At 38.5% G+C, this 14661-nt stretch overlaps 1 protein-coding gene across 4 annotated transcripts in view; it reads right to left on the reverse strand.

The window, feature by feature from the left end:
- Positions 1-2879: 2879 nt before the first annotated feature.
- Positions 2880-14661, reverse strand: part of LOC145993951 (uncharacterized) — a 276598-nt gene continuing 264816 nt past the window's right edge. For 2 of the 4 annotated variants that reach the window (XM_083129925.1, XM_083129926.1), the window contains exon 12: positions 2880-5709. In XM_083129925.1, coding sequence (XP_082986051.1) covers positions 5538-5709 — 172 coding nt within the window. In that variant the 3' untranslated portion in view covers positions 2880-5537. The remainder of the gene's footprint in view (positions 5710-14661) is intronic. The other 2 variants (XR_014442307.1, XM_083129927.1) reach the window with 2 other exon arrangements.

The following is a 14661-nucleotide window of genomic DNA, read 5'->3' on the forward strand; positions in this document are numbered from 1 at the left end:
AGACAACGACAAGCCAAGTAAACTTGTTCACTATCCGATTGCAGATTTCGTCCATGTACGCAATATGTCTAGATCTGTCTTTAGTAATTTAGGAAGCGAGTAACAATGCATTACAAGTATAACAGTACAGCAGAATCAGTATGTAGAATTGATGTATCAGTTGTATGTTGTGAATTGAATATATGTCTAGCAAATAATTGGTAAGGTTCAATAACTATATTTAATTGCGGGCTTCAAGTTGGCCTCCATTCCAGTCTGTGATTAGATGTCCATGTCTGAAATGAATGGATCGGCATATGTGCAGATAGTTTTGCCACATGCTGCTCCACACGGCACTAAATTCCATGGGCCTTCATTGTTTGGTCACAACCTGTCACAAGGTGACTAGTCAAATGTTTCATCCGGTGTGCAACCTCTCCATAAGCAAATAAGGGGCTATGGTAAAACTCTCCTAGAGACGGTTTGCAACAAGAATAACTCTTTGTGTTGTGTCGGATGTAGTGTGCGGCTGGCCTTACTTACTGTAGTTCAATGCATCAGTGGAAGCTTCATGATGACCTGCTGGAACCTATATTTTGCTCTAGTATGGCACCATGCCTAAATCTGTGCCAGTGAATACCATGCCCCTTGCTTCATGCCTCAAAAGCTCTATCACTTTTTCAAACAGGGCATTCAGTAGTGTGCACCATGTAAGCCAGCATTTTGTGTGTACATTTTACCTAATTTCTCGTGGAATATTATTTTGATGCATTTGTTGCATTCTGCATGCTTGAAAAGAGAAAAAGGGTTCTGAAAATCTTAAGTCACAATTCTGCTTCCCTTGGAATGTTTGGTGCTCTCTCTTTTTGCACTGCTTTAGCCAGAGGCGTCTCCTGAACGCATGCTGGAAATTGTGGGGGGAAAGGACAGCTTGCTCTGTGACAACATTAATGAGCATTTCTACATTCTAATTTCATCATATAGAAGTATTTACTTTAGAGGAGAGCGCTCAACTAAGCTGATATTACATTTCTTGGATCCGAAGTGAGAAAATAATTATTACTTATAAAGCCCCTGGCTTTAGCTCATATTTGACTTTTATCGCCCACTTTTTATCTTTTTGTTGCAGGGTAAACATGCACTGAACAGTAAGCAGTGATCAGTTTTTTATGGTCTGAAGGTGTATTATGGACTGAAATGCAAGGAAGGCTTTGGGGGAAAATGTTATACCACAGCAAAGTGTGTCCGAATGGTTTGAGAAGTTAAAAAAATGATTGGATGAGTCTTAATTGATTGAGTTGGTTTTTTAAGTACTTTATACACAGTAAGGTTAATCGGTACTGGACCTACAGTTTAAAGTAGATCCAAACCACTGTGTAACTTCACCGGGAATCGAACCTGGGACCCCTTGATTACAAGGCTATGATGATACCACTGCACCATAGGTTCAAAGTACATTTCAGAACAACGGATTACTGATACTTTTTACCCTGAAAAAACAAGAAAAGAGAATGGGTGATGAAGGTCAAATATGTACTAAAGCAATGCCAAAAGAAAGCACCAAACATACTAAGAGAAACAATCATGCATGCAAAAAGGAACAAATTCATGAAAATATTCTATGAGAAATTCAGCAAATGATTTGCACAAATTTTCCTAGCTGAGGGATGTCTTCTATTTCAAGCAATGCTGAGATCACGTACTATCATAAATTGTGAATTAGCATACGAGTAAATTACAATTGACCCCTCTCCCTGTTGCTCCATAGGCAATATCTAATATTAACAATTAACTTTCAAAGAAGTTAGTGAACGACAGTTATAAAAGGCCCATCTTCCATCATATTTGGTGAAGAATACAAAAAAATGAACAAGGCTGTTGTTGTTATTATTATTCATTGATTTCATATATTTAATTTCACTTTTGGCTAAATGCGAAGATAAGGGTGAGATGATATAATGAAATTGATGGGCACGCAAAAAGCACCAATGTCCAGGCTGGAATTTAAACCTGGGACCCCTGGGATTGTAGTGATCTGTGCTAACCACTTCACCATGGATGTTGTAACGAACCCGAGCGTTTAAGGTTTTATATTTGTAAGAAGTTAAGATTTTTAAAAATGTTTGTTACTTCAAATAATGTGCAAGTTGTCACAGACAACTATAGTTAGATTGATACAGTTGTGGTTTGAACTTGTGTATATGTTTAGAAATACGTCATAATCTGTTTGTGTTGACGTCACTTTCTCATCTCGGCAGAGGAAGTGAACCTACCTGAATGTTTTTCACCTGACGACAGACTCAGTTAGAAAACAGGTGAAGGTGAGAAATCAAACGTGGTTATGGTTAATGGAATGCGCAAATAGTATAATTGGTAATTATTTTAATTTCATTCTGGCTATACTCGGAAATAATAATTAAGTACAGAAACTTCGTGTATTTACGTTTGTCTTGTCCAACGTTAATTCTATATGCAAGTGTGTTTAGTGATTGTGGTGTGATGTGATTTAATATGCTTTGGATTGTTCCTCTTCAGGCAGAAACGTAAGCAAATCTGTACCTTGCTTGTAAGTCCACATACGATAGGAAATATAAGTGATTATAAAACTGTGTTTAACTTTGAATACTGTGTTGTGTTTCTTTTCTAACCAGCAAGCCCTGATGAATTGCAAAGATTCTCATGTTCCCGAATAAAGGAGTAGCGGACTAACTTTCTGACGACTGGTGTACAACCGGGGGATGTTGCAAGGTCCACCAGAAGGCTTGTGCTGTTTAAATTCATAGGGCCAATCCAAAATCACTCCGCAACTGATCTGCCCTTTCTTACCTTGCCATTTTTCAGCAATGAAGCAGGAAGATAACAAATGGTAAGCAGGAAATGTGTATGTATAGAAAACAAGCAACATTTTCAACTATATTTCTTGAAAATAGAAACACTACAAAAAATGCACATAATCTTACAGGTTAGTTTTCAGAAATGTACAAGTATCTTGAATTGTCTAAATTCAACTCACACACACATCAGATAATAACATTGGAACTTTCAACATGTCATACAACTGATGGATATTTCAAATTGAAAAAAATATACAAAATAACAATACAATTACTGACAATATCAATAAAAATATTGCTTGGATAAGAAAGAAGTTCTGGAATCATCACACGTATCTGTTTTTGGCTTGAACTGATAAAAGGCTCTTTTAGAATCTCGTGATAATTTTTTAAGACATCGATATCAAGCACATTTGTAGCTGAAAAATTTGATTATAAACAGAACAAACTATGCATTTAAAAATATTATTACAACTACTAACAGTGTATAATATTAGTAGCAATGATAATAATAAAAAGGGTAAAATAGTCATAACCTAGTAAGTATCATAATAATTATTTGTTGTGGCACTGTTGCAGTTTTAGTGCCGGGACAAAGATGGCGCCCAGGAATGCAGTGTAGCCAGGCTAAAAACACAGATCTGGCAACTCTGGAAACTTGGGTGCCATTTTCCTCTTAACACCAAGTATGCAACAGTGTCATAAAATTTTTGTCTGACGAGTATATCCATATCTTTACTTCAACATATAAAATTTTAATTGTATTTCAGCTATCTATAATTTTCTGTATTATCAGTAATGAAGTAAAGATCTACTTACAATATCATGGCTACTAGATGAAGTAAACCTTTGAAAACAGAAAGAATAAATACCAGGTACTTATATACGTACTTACCAATACTATTTCCAAGAAGTAGAAGAGAACATATTGCATAATTACTCTTATTAATAGAGTTATGCAGTCTCTTGCGTGACTAGAAACAAGTGAAAAATGGATGTTACAGATCTGATAATCTATAAAAGTTTGTTCTGTTTAGCAAAGTCTTGTTTTCCTTCTACAAAAATACTTGCATTTAAATTACTTCAACATTATTAGGATATATGCATTTGTTTTGATTTTGCAAAATATTACAGTACATTTTTTCTACACAAACAGTACATGTATAAAACTATATTTGTCTGGAAGATATCTTTCTCCTAAGGCACTTCTGTAAATACTTTACATCCAAAGATGATTACGAGTCGAGGCGTTTGAGTCATTGAAATTCCATTAACAGTTCAAAACATATTTACCAGAAAATTCTTGCTGTTTCAACAACACTGTAATCCTTTCTTTGATTGAAGAACACTCATACTTTGAGGAAATAAAACTTTATGCACAATGGATAGAACGAAAAACATTAAAATCAAGAAAACATAAAATGAACCAAAACAAATTAATTAATGTCATGTGGAATGAAGAAATTTTAACAATATTGAATTCCACGGGCCTATTACTACAATGAGACACCTGTTAGTTTTCTCCCACAAATTCTGTAAACGATATGAAGCCTAATGCTAAATGTTGTTTGAGACATTTATCAACTTTTGTATTGGAAAAACATTCAGATTTTCTTTATGCCTAAACTAAACTATAAGAACCAAATTATATTTAGTACCAAATACTTTTAGTGTTACAATTAATACAGTGCTATTAACTTACATGAATCATACATTAACATAAACACATTTACTATACATTGCTCACTGGACTAGAAAAACAAGTTGAGGAAATTGCATATATTTTTGGATGAGTATGGGGGATGAGTCGTATGCTAAGCTTTTGATAATAAAAAAAACCACGGCATAATTGCTTGGTATTTTATCATTTCAAAGTAATCTTCACTGAAGTTTTAAATTGCATCTACCCATTGCACTGGGTATATTCAGCTTAGACATGCTTACCAAGGAAATCATTAAGCACAATAAATTTCCCATTTTTCATTGTGGTATGATTGCCACATTACTATTTTGAGACTTTCTCTAGTCGCTCCCAAGATATAGAAAACATTTTGAAAATAGTGATATTTATTAGATAACAATTAAAAGTCACTTTTGATGCCCATCATGTCACAGTATTCTGTGTGAATCCACCTACATCCACACACAGAGAATATTAACATTCTTTCTTTTGGAAGAAAAAAGAATAATGAGCATACGTTGTGTGTGTCGTACACAAAGTACATCACTAAGTTGCATAAATAAAATTATGTCCTTCATTATAATGAATTTTCACATTTCGTAACCCCTTTTCTTTCAAAACTTATTAGAAAAAACAAACATGAAACAGAACAAGTGTTCAAATACACTTATCAACTAGAAAACTCCATGAATTAAAAGTTCAATTACCCTGAATATGTATTATATATCGTCTTAGTCTTATAAAGTCTCAATCACTTCCTAATCAGGAAAAATAAGTCATTATTTTACAAGTAACTACAAAGATCACATTCAAACACAGTTCTACGTATGTATTCAAAAAACGTCCCCAAAAAGATATAGTTTATGTATTTTGTTTTATTAGAAATCGCTGTACAATATACAACACAATTTCATTTTACAAATCACTGGAGTATGAATCAAGTAACTATTCCGTCACTTGGTCACTTGCCCTTCTGAACCCAACATAACATCAAGTCTGAGAACCAAATAGAAAACACGAACTAATCACATTGTACTTGAGAGTCACACCGAGCACTCGTCACTGTCTGCGTAATCCGCTGAATCATCGTCCATATCAAAATCAACCTTTCTTGGTTTCACCCACTGGCCGGTGATTCCTATGTCACGACTTGTGACTATGTTGTCCAAATTTGGAGAAAATGCATCCTCTGTCTCCATTTCTTCCTCATACCCACTGGAAAAAAACAAATAAGCAATATAAAGCACTTCAAGAAGACAGTGATTCAAGTGTGTGTGAATTGTTGATGCCACACAATGCAAATAAATACAAAAAAATCATGGTGTGCACAATTAGTTTCTTTTTTTTTTTAGTTCATTTTATGCAAAAAAAAAAAAAAAAAAAAAGCTATCGGGACTTGACCTACAGTTTAAAGTAAGATCCGAACCATCATGTGCATCCATTGGGTATCGAACCCAGTGGCGGACATTGTGTTCCAAAACTGAGGGGGGAGGTAGATAAGGATTAGCATAGTGTGTGTGGGTGGGTGGGGGGGACTAATTGCCACCACTGCGGCGACCCCTTGATTACAAAACAACGGCATTACATCTTCAGGGAGGCCCTTTTCACCATTAGTGTGATACTGCAGGCACACTACTAATTAATAATTATGAACCTAACCCAGTAACAATTTAACCCTACTAACACTTTTCTATATAAACCAATGATTATTCTGGACACCGAAAAATCATCGGTTCTTGTTCTGGTATGATATTAAATCATACTATCATGTAAAGAAAATGGAAATTACAAATAAAAGATAAACGGGGGAATCCAGTAAACATTTTCACGTAACTGCTGTTCCAGAATAATTTAAGGCACCGATTGATTGATTGAATTAGTGTTTTAAGTCCATTTTATGCATAGTAAGGCTAATTGGGACTTTACCTACAGTGGGATCTGAACCACTACGTGCCTCCATCAGGTATTGAACCCGGGACCCCTTGATTACAAGGCAAAGGCCATCGGGGAGGCCCTCTGAATGTATGCAGGTGGAGGAGGGCATTTTTCTGGGGTACCTCCCTTTATTTTATTCATTTCTTTCTGTGTGTGCTACAACAGGGTGTTCTCCTGTACATGTGTTGCAATACCATCATGCACCTTCCATGGACACTTTCAAAGGTGTCTGTAGGTTGAAGAACTGTGGAACTAGGTCCCAATAGCAGCAAAGAGCAGGCAGGCTTTTAGGATGCTTACTTAGGATACACAGGACTGGATCTACAGGATTGGCCAAATATTCCAATCGGGTACTTTTTATAATGCAAGAACACACATGTGTAACTTGCCAAGGGGGTGGGGGGAACTTGCTTCCCACAAATTTTCAGGTTTATGAACATTTACTAGATAATGGTACTTTTGTTGACCTTCTGGAACCTGAGGAGCAAAGTAATTAGAGTAATTTTAAGAGTTATTTATGAAAATAGCCATGAATGATATCTTTATGAGCCTGAAAACTTTCTGATTCTGCCTTCCCTCAAAAAGATAAGCTCCAAGTTCGATTCTGCCCCCCCCCCAAAAAAAAATTGGGACTTAATCCCAAGTTACACCTATGCAAGAAAATATTATTCAAAAGTAAAATTGAAGTAAAAAAAATTGTCGTAGGTTCGGAGGAATGTTCACCCTCCTCACATATGTTGTGTGGTAATAGTTGATGTTTTCCGACAGAGGTCAGAGAATCCCAATACTGTGGTTGAGTCAGATTTTACTCATATGTTTGGTTTCCCACCTTGTGCTTCTGAGGTGACTGTTGTTTTGTGTGTTATAATCATAGATTGGACACAACTCCACTGAGGATTTGAAAGCAGAATTTGTTCCTGTTTTCAGAATGATCACTCCCGAAATGCTGAGGCAGGCATGGTAGTGAATGCAGCTCTGCACCGAGAATGATGGTCAACATATTTAGAAGTTTGACCATTGACAATAGGTATTCTTTGTAATGTATTTTCAGGTTACGCGACTACAGGCCAGAAGGTTTAACCTGGCACGGCTCCTGCCAAAAACGTCTCTATCATCTGCAGAGCATTGTTGCCACTGATTTGGGTGCAATCTAGCAAACATGGCGACAGGCTGTGCTGTGAGCAGTCATTTGGGAGTGCAAGCGCAGACCTTTCCGCTACCAGAAACCTCACGCCTATGACAATGTGGGAACAAAGGACTGTTTTCCTAGGCAAGGGAAATGGCAACCCCTGGTAAGCAGAGAACAAAGCATGTTATGTCCGGAAAAGTCAGCAAGCAGAAGGAAATCTACGGTCTGTTGCCAACTGTGCCAGGTTAAACCTTGAAGCCTTTAGACATGGTAAGATATTAATATACACATGAAACATGCTTACACACCCGTTTATTTTATTCTATGCACCTTAACCCGTCAATTTTTTCACAAATGTCTAATTTACAGTTATTGAGATGTTACATTCATCTTTACTTCCTTCAAAAAATGTATTTAAATCACCCAAAATTCTACATAAACCCTTAAGTTTTGTAATTAATTTGCAACTTATCCTTTTTCTCCTCAATCTGTACAAATTTCTTGCCTGTCCACCCAGCAACAGGTGCTTTCTATTCACGCTCTTGTAATGTAGTACTAGAGAAATTCATTGCAACAAACATTACAAAAAAATACAATGAGTTTTATTTTAAAATTGCTTTTATTCTTCTGGAAACACTAGTTCCCAGAGCATCCGGGTTAGTTATGTAAGGTTGTATGTGTCTTGCTAGTGATAGCCCAGTGGCGAAGCCTGACATTTTTACGTAGTCATCGCAAGATTTGTCAAACGTCAGGGTCAATCTTTCAACGGGGAGGGGGGGGGGGGCACAATATTTATTAATGCCAAGGTCACTGCCAATTAAATGTAAAAGCTCATACCATAAACCTTACAACTACAAAAGACACATAATTCTATCCCATATGACGGGAATTATTAAATATGATTGAAACTGAAATGCAAACACCTCAATTGTCGCGTTTAAAGATAAGAAGAACCTTTATGGTTCGCCGTCAATTGTTGTATTGATAATGAAAAGCATATTCATACCCTTTAATGTGCGCTTTTCTTCTTAACAAGTGAAAATAGCAGACATTTGAGTGGCGTGCTCAGGATTATCGAAAGGGGGGGGGGGTTACGTGTACTTTTTAGTAGTCATTCCTGAAGTCCTCATTTTGCCATCTTTTCCTGCCTTGTCTTTCTTCTTTTTTTTCAAAGAATATTGATCCTAAGCAGAATTATGATCCTCACCACCCCTCCTTGAGCATGCAACTCGACACTCGGAAGAATCTTGATGACTCCAGACAAACCCTGCCGTGGCTGTAAACATGGGGATGGGGGCTGAAAAAAGGGCCTGTTATGACCCAGACCTTCAAGAGTGGGGGAAAGTACAGGTCGTTGGACTTGTCTGCCTGTTCGGAAGTGTTCGGTTGTTCTTGGCACCGGCAGAGACCAGAGAGATTCGCACCATTCTGTGATGAGCTGGGCCGACGAACACCATTGCATTCAGGAAACTTGGCGGGAGGGTTCGGCACGAGGGGTAGTACTGGGGCCTCATTTCGATGCGCTAAGATTAGAGAATCTCTTGCGTATTTCGAGCGGTTTCATGCTGTCGCTTGCTTGGCTTATTTCGCACAAATATGCGAGTATTCTGACTTATTATTTTTACTACTTCTCTAAAATACAGGGTGTCCGGCTTAGACCTTTAACATTACAAAAGAGCATAATTTTGCAGAGAAACCCAATCTTATTACCAAAATTTACATTTTGGTAGAAAAACTCATGCATTTTTTTTTTGTCCCAGCACAGCACTTCACACAACCTCGATATGAGACCCCTCCTGTGGCACGGCAGATGTCGAACCGATATTCCAATTCCATCCAGGTATTCACTAGCATTTGAGGCGTCACATTGTTAATCGCCAGACGAATTCTGTTATGTGGATCTTCCAAGCTCTTGACGGGCATACTGTAGACTTGGTCCTTGATGAACCCCCAGGAGAAAAAGTCTAGGGGGGGGGGGGGGAATCCGGCGAGCGCGGAGGCCAAGTGAGTGGTTTAAAACCTCTTCCTATCCATCTTCTAGGAAAATGCTGATCGAGAAATTCTCGTACAATGTTTAAAAAATGTGCCAGGGCTCCGTCTTGTTGGAAAATGGTTTCTGCAGGCATTTGAGGCACAGCGTAATGCTGAAGCATGTCTAAATAATTATTTCCTCTCACTGTTTCTTCACCAAAGAAGAACGGGACTATTATCTTCTCTTTCATTAAACCACACCACATATTAACTTTTGGAGAGTCTCTCATAATTTCACGAAACTCATGAGGATTGTCACTTCTTCAAATACGGAAATATTGCTTGTTAACTTTGCCACACGTGTGGAATGCAGCTTCATCAGAAAAGCATACCTTGTCCAGAAAAGCATTGTTGTTGTCAATTTCGGTTAAAATTTTGCCCGAAAACGTCTGTGTTTTAGGCTTATCATCAGGATAAATTCCTTGACGTAACTGGATCTTGTACGCTCATAGACGTATTCTTTTGTGCACAACGTCATGGATAGTAGACTGAGGAATACTGAGCTCTACACTTGCACGTCTTATTGATTTTCTTGGACTTCTTGTGAATGCAGTGCAAATTACTTAAATGTTTTCCTCTGATACCTTCCGCGTCACGTACTTCACGGCCACTGACACAACACTTCCAGTTTTTCTTAGTTGTTTATCCCACTTAGCAATACTCACATAGGAAGGAGCATTGTCGAGACGTTGAAGATTGAAATGCCGAAAAGCACGTTGAACAAGCTTCATAGATTTGTTTTCTGCCAGGGAAAGAACGCAGAACACTTTCTGCTGAACCATCAACTCCGCCATCTTGGAATTTATGCATTACACGCGCATGCGCATAACGTCAACTCGAAGTACTGGTGATCAGGCACGTATCCAGGAATTCCTTTCGGGGGGGCTCAACACCATTTCTTTAAGGGGTATAGTAAGAACCTCACAATTGTGTGTTTAAGACCAGAGGTGGCAATTGGGTTCCAAAATGGGGGGAGGGGGGAGGGGTGCGGAGGACGTTGCAAGGAAAGTTTACTTTCTCTTGGTAGCCAAGGCTTAACATTAAGAGGTCATAATGTTCAGGCAAAAAAATAAAAAATGGGGAACAACTATCTCTTAAATCGTTGCCACTGTAAGGCTGTCATTTTAATCAGAACGTGAAATCGGAAATTTTTTTACCACTCAACTCCTCTGTTTCCATGCATTAATATTGTGTGCCGGAACCATCTCAGTATGTGTGTTTGTCCATTTCATCTCATCAGACATAAAAACATCTATGGTGTCTTTGAGTGTTTTTACGAAGCTGTTACACATGCACAAGATGGACAATCCACTCGACAACGCGAGATTCAAACGTGTCTTGTCCTCCCATTTTTCACTTCTTATAAAAGCCGAAACCCACTAAATTGTTCAGATTCAGGCCTTAGCACTCACAAGTGTTCAAAAATGCTTTCCGCTGTCTTGTCATATATCGGCACGAAACAAAGGAAGTCTTCTCGAATACAGGTGGATCACGAAACAATTAATGCACAGTGAAAACCCTTCCGTTCCCAACACATCTAATGTTTCGTCTCCCAGTATGATGAAATGCTTACTCGTTTATCTCCAGTGACGTGCCCAAGGGAGGTTTGGTGAGGTAATAACCCCATTTGACCAAGTATTCCCCCTCTCCCTTCCGAAAATCCTGGGCACGCCTCTCTTTATCTCGGACATTTTTTAAAATCAACTCACCAGAAGTTTTTATCATCGTATTGGAGATTGAAGTAAGATGCGTTCTTCCTGCAGGTTTGGATATGATCCTTTAGGGTGCTGTCGTCTGCCTGCCTTCACACCTAACCTTAACAAGACCCTAATTTTCCATCCTTGTGACTTGGATTTTCAAGACTTAGGAAGGTTTCAGACCAACGGGACACGCGATACATGTCGATTGGAATGGGCCAATCAACAGCAACGTTTCACACCGTAGCGACACAAAAGGCCGCACAAACCTAATTTTGATTTGTGAAATCCTCAGGCGACAGGGTGTGAAATCTCCCTTATTAGGCCACTGTCATTGTCACCTCGAAGTAGTAGCTCTTGTTGACCACAGAAAAAATTATCCTCAACCGGTGATAATGCTCCTCAGTTTTCTTCTCTCTCCTATATTTTTCTGAGCTTGTTAACTATACAGGCAACACCTTACGATTTGATATACACAGGACATGTACTATGTAGACATTTTAACGAAAAATCGGTTGAAGTCAAGGATGGCTAGGTGGCTCAGTTGGTAGAGCCCTGATTTGGGTCCTGGTAGAGCCTGCAATTTCCGCCTAAAATGTCTACATATGCAACATCTTCTTGCTTTCTCTTCTCGACATTCATAAAATTTTCAGCTGTCTCTTTATGGTAGTTAAGTGTTTGAATGTGTTTCGAACCCTGTAGGCTTAAACAAAAGTATTTTTATACCATGAAATTCTCGGACTGCATATACGAAATTTAGTTCTGGCAAAACTAAATCATCACTCAAAACTTTGATTTTCAGTTGATCTATGCAGTTTATTTCTGTTTTAATAAACCACTCCAATATCCGGTACTGCTGAAATATTCACTTTAGAGAGAGACCTTTGATCTCTTCGGCCCTCGAACCAAACTAGCACTACACTGAGGCCCCGGAAATTCTGCTGTCGTCAATGTCTTCATTATAAAGCAATCAGAGGACGCTGACTGATCTGATCACCAATCGAATGTATGAATTGTCACACTTACCTCTGAAATCTCATTAACCGATTCTTTGTACAGATCAACCGAAAAATTGAATCCGCGTATTTATATCCTCATTATATTCTAGAACGTTCCGCAGATAAAACGATTCGTTAATATCGCCAGTAGTTGACTCCTTCTCTCATTCAAGAACGTACCCCCTCCCGCCTTCCAGAGATTAGAAATTACAACGAATCGCCCTAAGTGTGGCGCTACCTTTGTTGTGCAGCTTCCAAATGCTGACAAGTCTCTACATAGTGATCAAGTGCGCTGCGAGAACACCGAAAGCACAAGAAAAGTGTACGTGCAATATTATCAACAACAGGGTTATAGAACATTCTCCGTCTTGCCTCGATAATTGTCTATCTCCTTAAATCATCGTCACATTATTCAAAAAGCCAAAAACCTGATTTTATCTAGTGTAAAATAAAAAAAATCCTGGGGGGGGGGGGGGGGGGCTCGAGCCACCTCAACCCCAGCTTGGATACGTGCTATTACCAATAACAGGGTTATAGAACATTCTCCATCTTGTCTCGATAATTATTTCTCCCAAATTATCATCACATTATTCAAGAAGAAAAAATCCTAGTTTTATCTAGTGTAAACAGAAAAAATTCCTGAAGGGGGCTCGAGCCTCTGATTCCCACCTTGGATACGTGCTATTGACAATAATAGGGTTATAGAACACTCTCCGTTTTGTCTCTATAATTATTTCTCTCAGATTTATAAATTTATTATCTTCACATTATTGAAGACGCAAAAAATCTAATTTTATCTAGTGTAAATTGAAAAATTTCCTGAGGGAGGGGGCGTGCTCGAGCCATTAACTATAACAGGGGTATAAAACATGCTCCGTCTTGCCTCGATAATTATTTATAAACTTTAAGCTAAAAGATTAAAAAATCGGCAACTTACGTGTGTGAGTATGAGATATTTTTCGTACTACGTTTCGGAGGTTACACTACCTCCTTCTTCAGGTTGAAACGTTGTTATTCAGACACCTGACATGGTGCCTCGTCGTGAAAGTGAAGGTTAAGGATTTAGGTTAAAAAGTTGCTTGAAGGACACTTTCTAAAAAAGAGTATAAATTACACATCTAAAACCGCGCAATACTATAAAAACAAAGGGAACATCCAAGGCTAAAGTCCGCGAACTGCCGACCAATGCACAGGGTAGGCGAATGCACAGTGTCAGCCCGTACCTGGGGAAAAGGAACTTCCCCTCCTCAAACCTTCCAAACTGGGGCTCGGGAGTCACCAATCCAAGGAGAAGTCGACCTCCACCTCGGCGGCTTTCCTAACCTCAGGAGTAACATGGAAGCCCATTTCGTCCCTAAACACTGCGGCTTTATCCCATTTTTTAAAGAAATTAACCCAGCCGTCTTCTAAATTCCCATCGTCCCTATTAAGCTTATTCCAATTTTCCGCGCATATATAAGCAGCTTCATATACGTTCCTGTCCAATTTATTGTTAACCTCCCTAATAATTTACAATAAATTGGACAGGAACGTATATGAAGCTGCTTATATATGCGCGGAAAATTGGAATAAGCTTAATAGGGACGATGGGAATTTAGAAGACGGCTGGGTTAATTTCTTTAAAAAATGGGATAAAGCCGCAGTGTTTAGGGACGAAATGGGCTTCCATGTTACTCCTGAGGTTAGGAAAGCCGCCGAGGTGGAGGTCGACTTCTCCTTGGATTGGTGACTCCCGAGCCCCAGTTTGGAAGGTTTGAGGAGGGGAAGTTCCTTTTCCCCAGGTACGGGCTGACACTGTGCATTCGCCTACCCTGTGCATTGGTCGGCAGTTCGCGGACTTTAGCCTTGGATGTTCCCTTTGTTTTTATAGTATTGCGCGGTTTTAGATGTGTAATTTATACTCTTTTTTAGAAAGTGTCCTTCAAGCAACTTTTTAACCTAAATCCTTAACCTTCACTTTCACGACGAGGCACCATGTCAGGTGTCTGAATAACAACGTTTCAACCTGAAGAAGGAGGTAGTGTAACCTCCGAAACGTAGTACGAAAAATATCTCATACTCACACACGTAAGTTGCCGATTTTTTAATCTTTTAGCTTAAAGTTTATATTTAATTGTGAGTAATCCGCACCTTACCAGTATGTTATTCGATAATTATTTGTCTCCTTACATTATTTTCACATTATTTAAGAAGCCAAAAACCTAATTTTATCTAACGTAAACTGAAAAATTTCCTGGGTAGAGGGTCTAGCCCCCTGTACCCCATCTTGGATACGTGCTATTATCAATAACAGGGTTACGGAACATTCTCCATCTTGCCTCGATAATTATTTCTCTCCTTAAATTATTGTCACATTATTTTATTTCACACCACAAGA

The sequence above is a fragment of the Lepisma saccharinum genome, chromosome 10 (genome assembly GCF_977018435.1).
Source record: "Lepisma saccharinum chromosome 10, izLepSacc3.1, whole genome shotgun sequence".
Lineage (NCBI taxonomy): Eukaryota > Metazoa > Arthropoda > Insecta > Zygentoma > Lepismatidae > Lepisma > Lepisma saccharinum.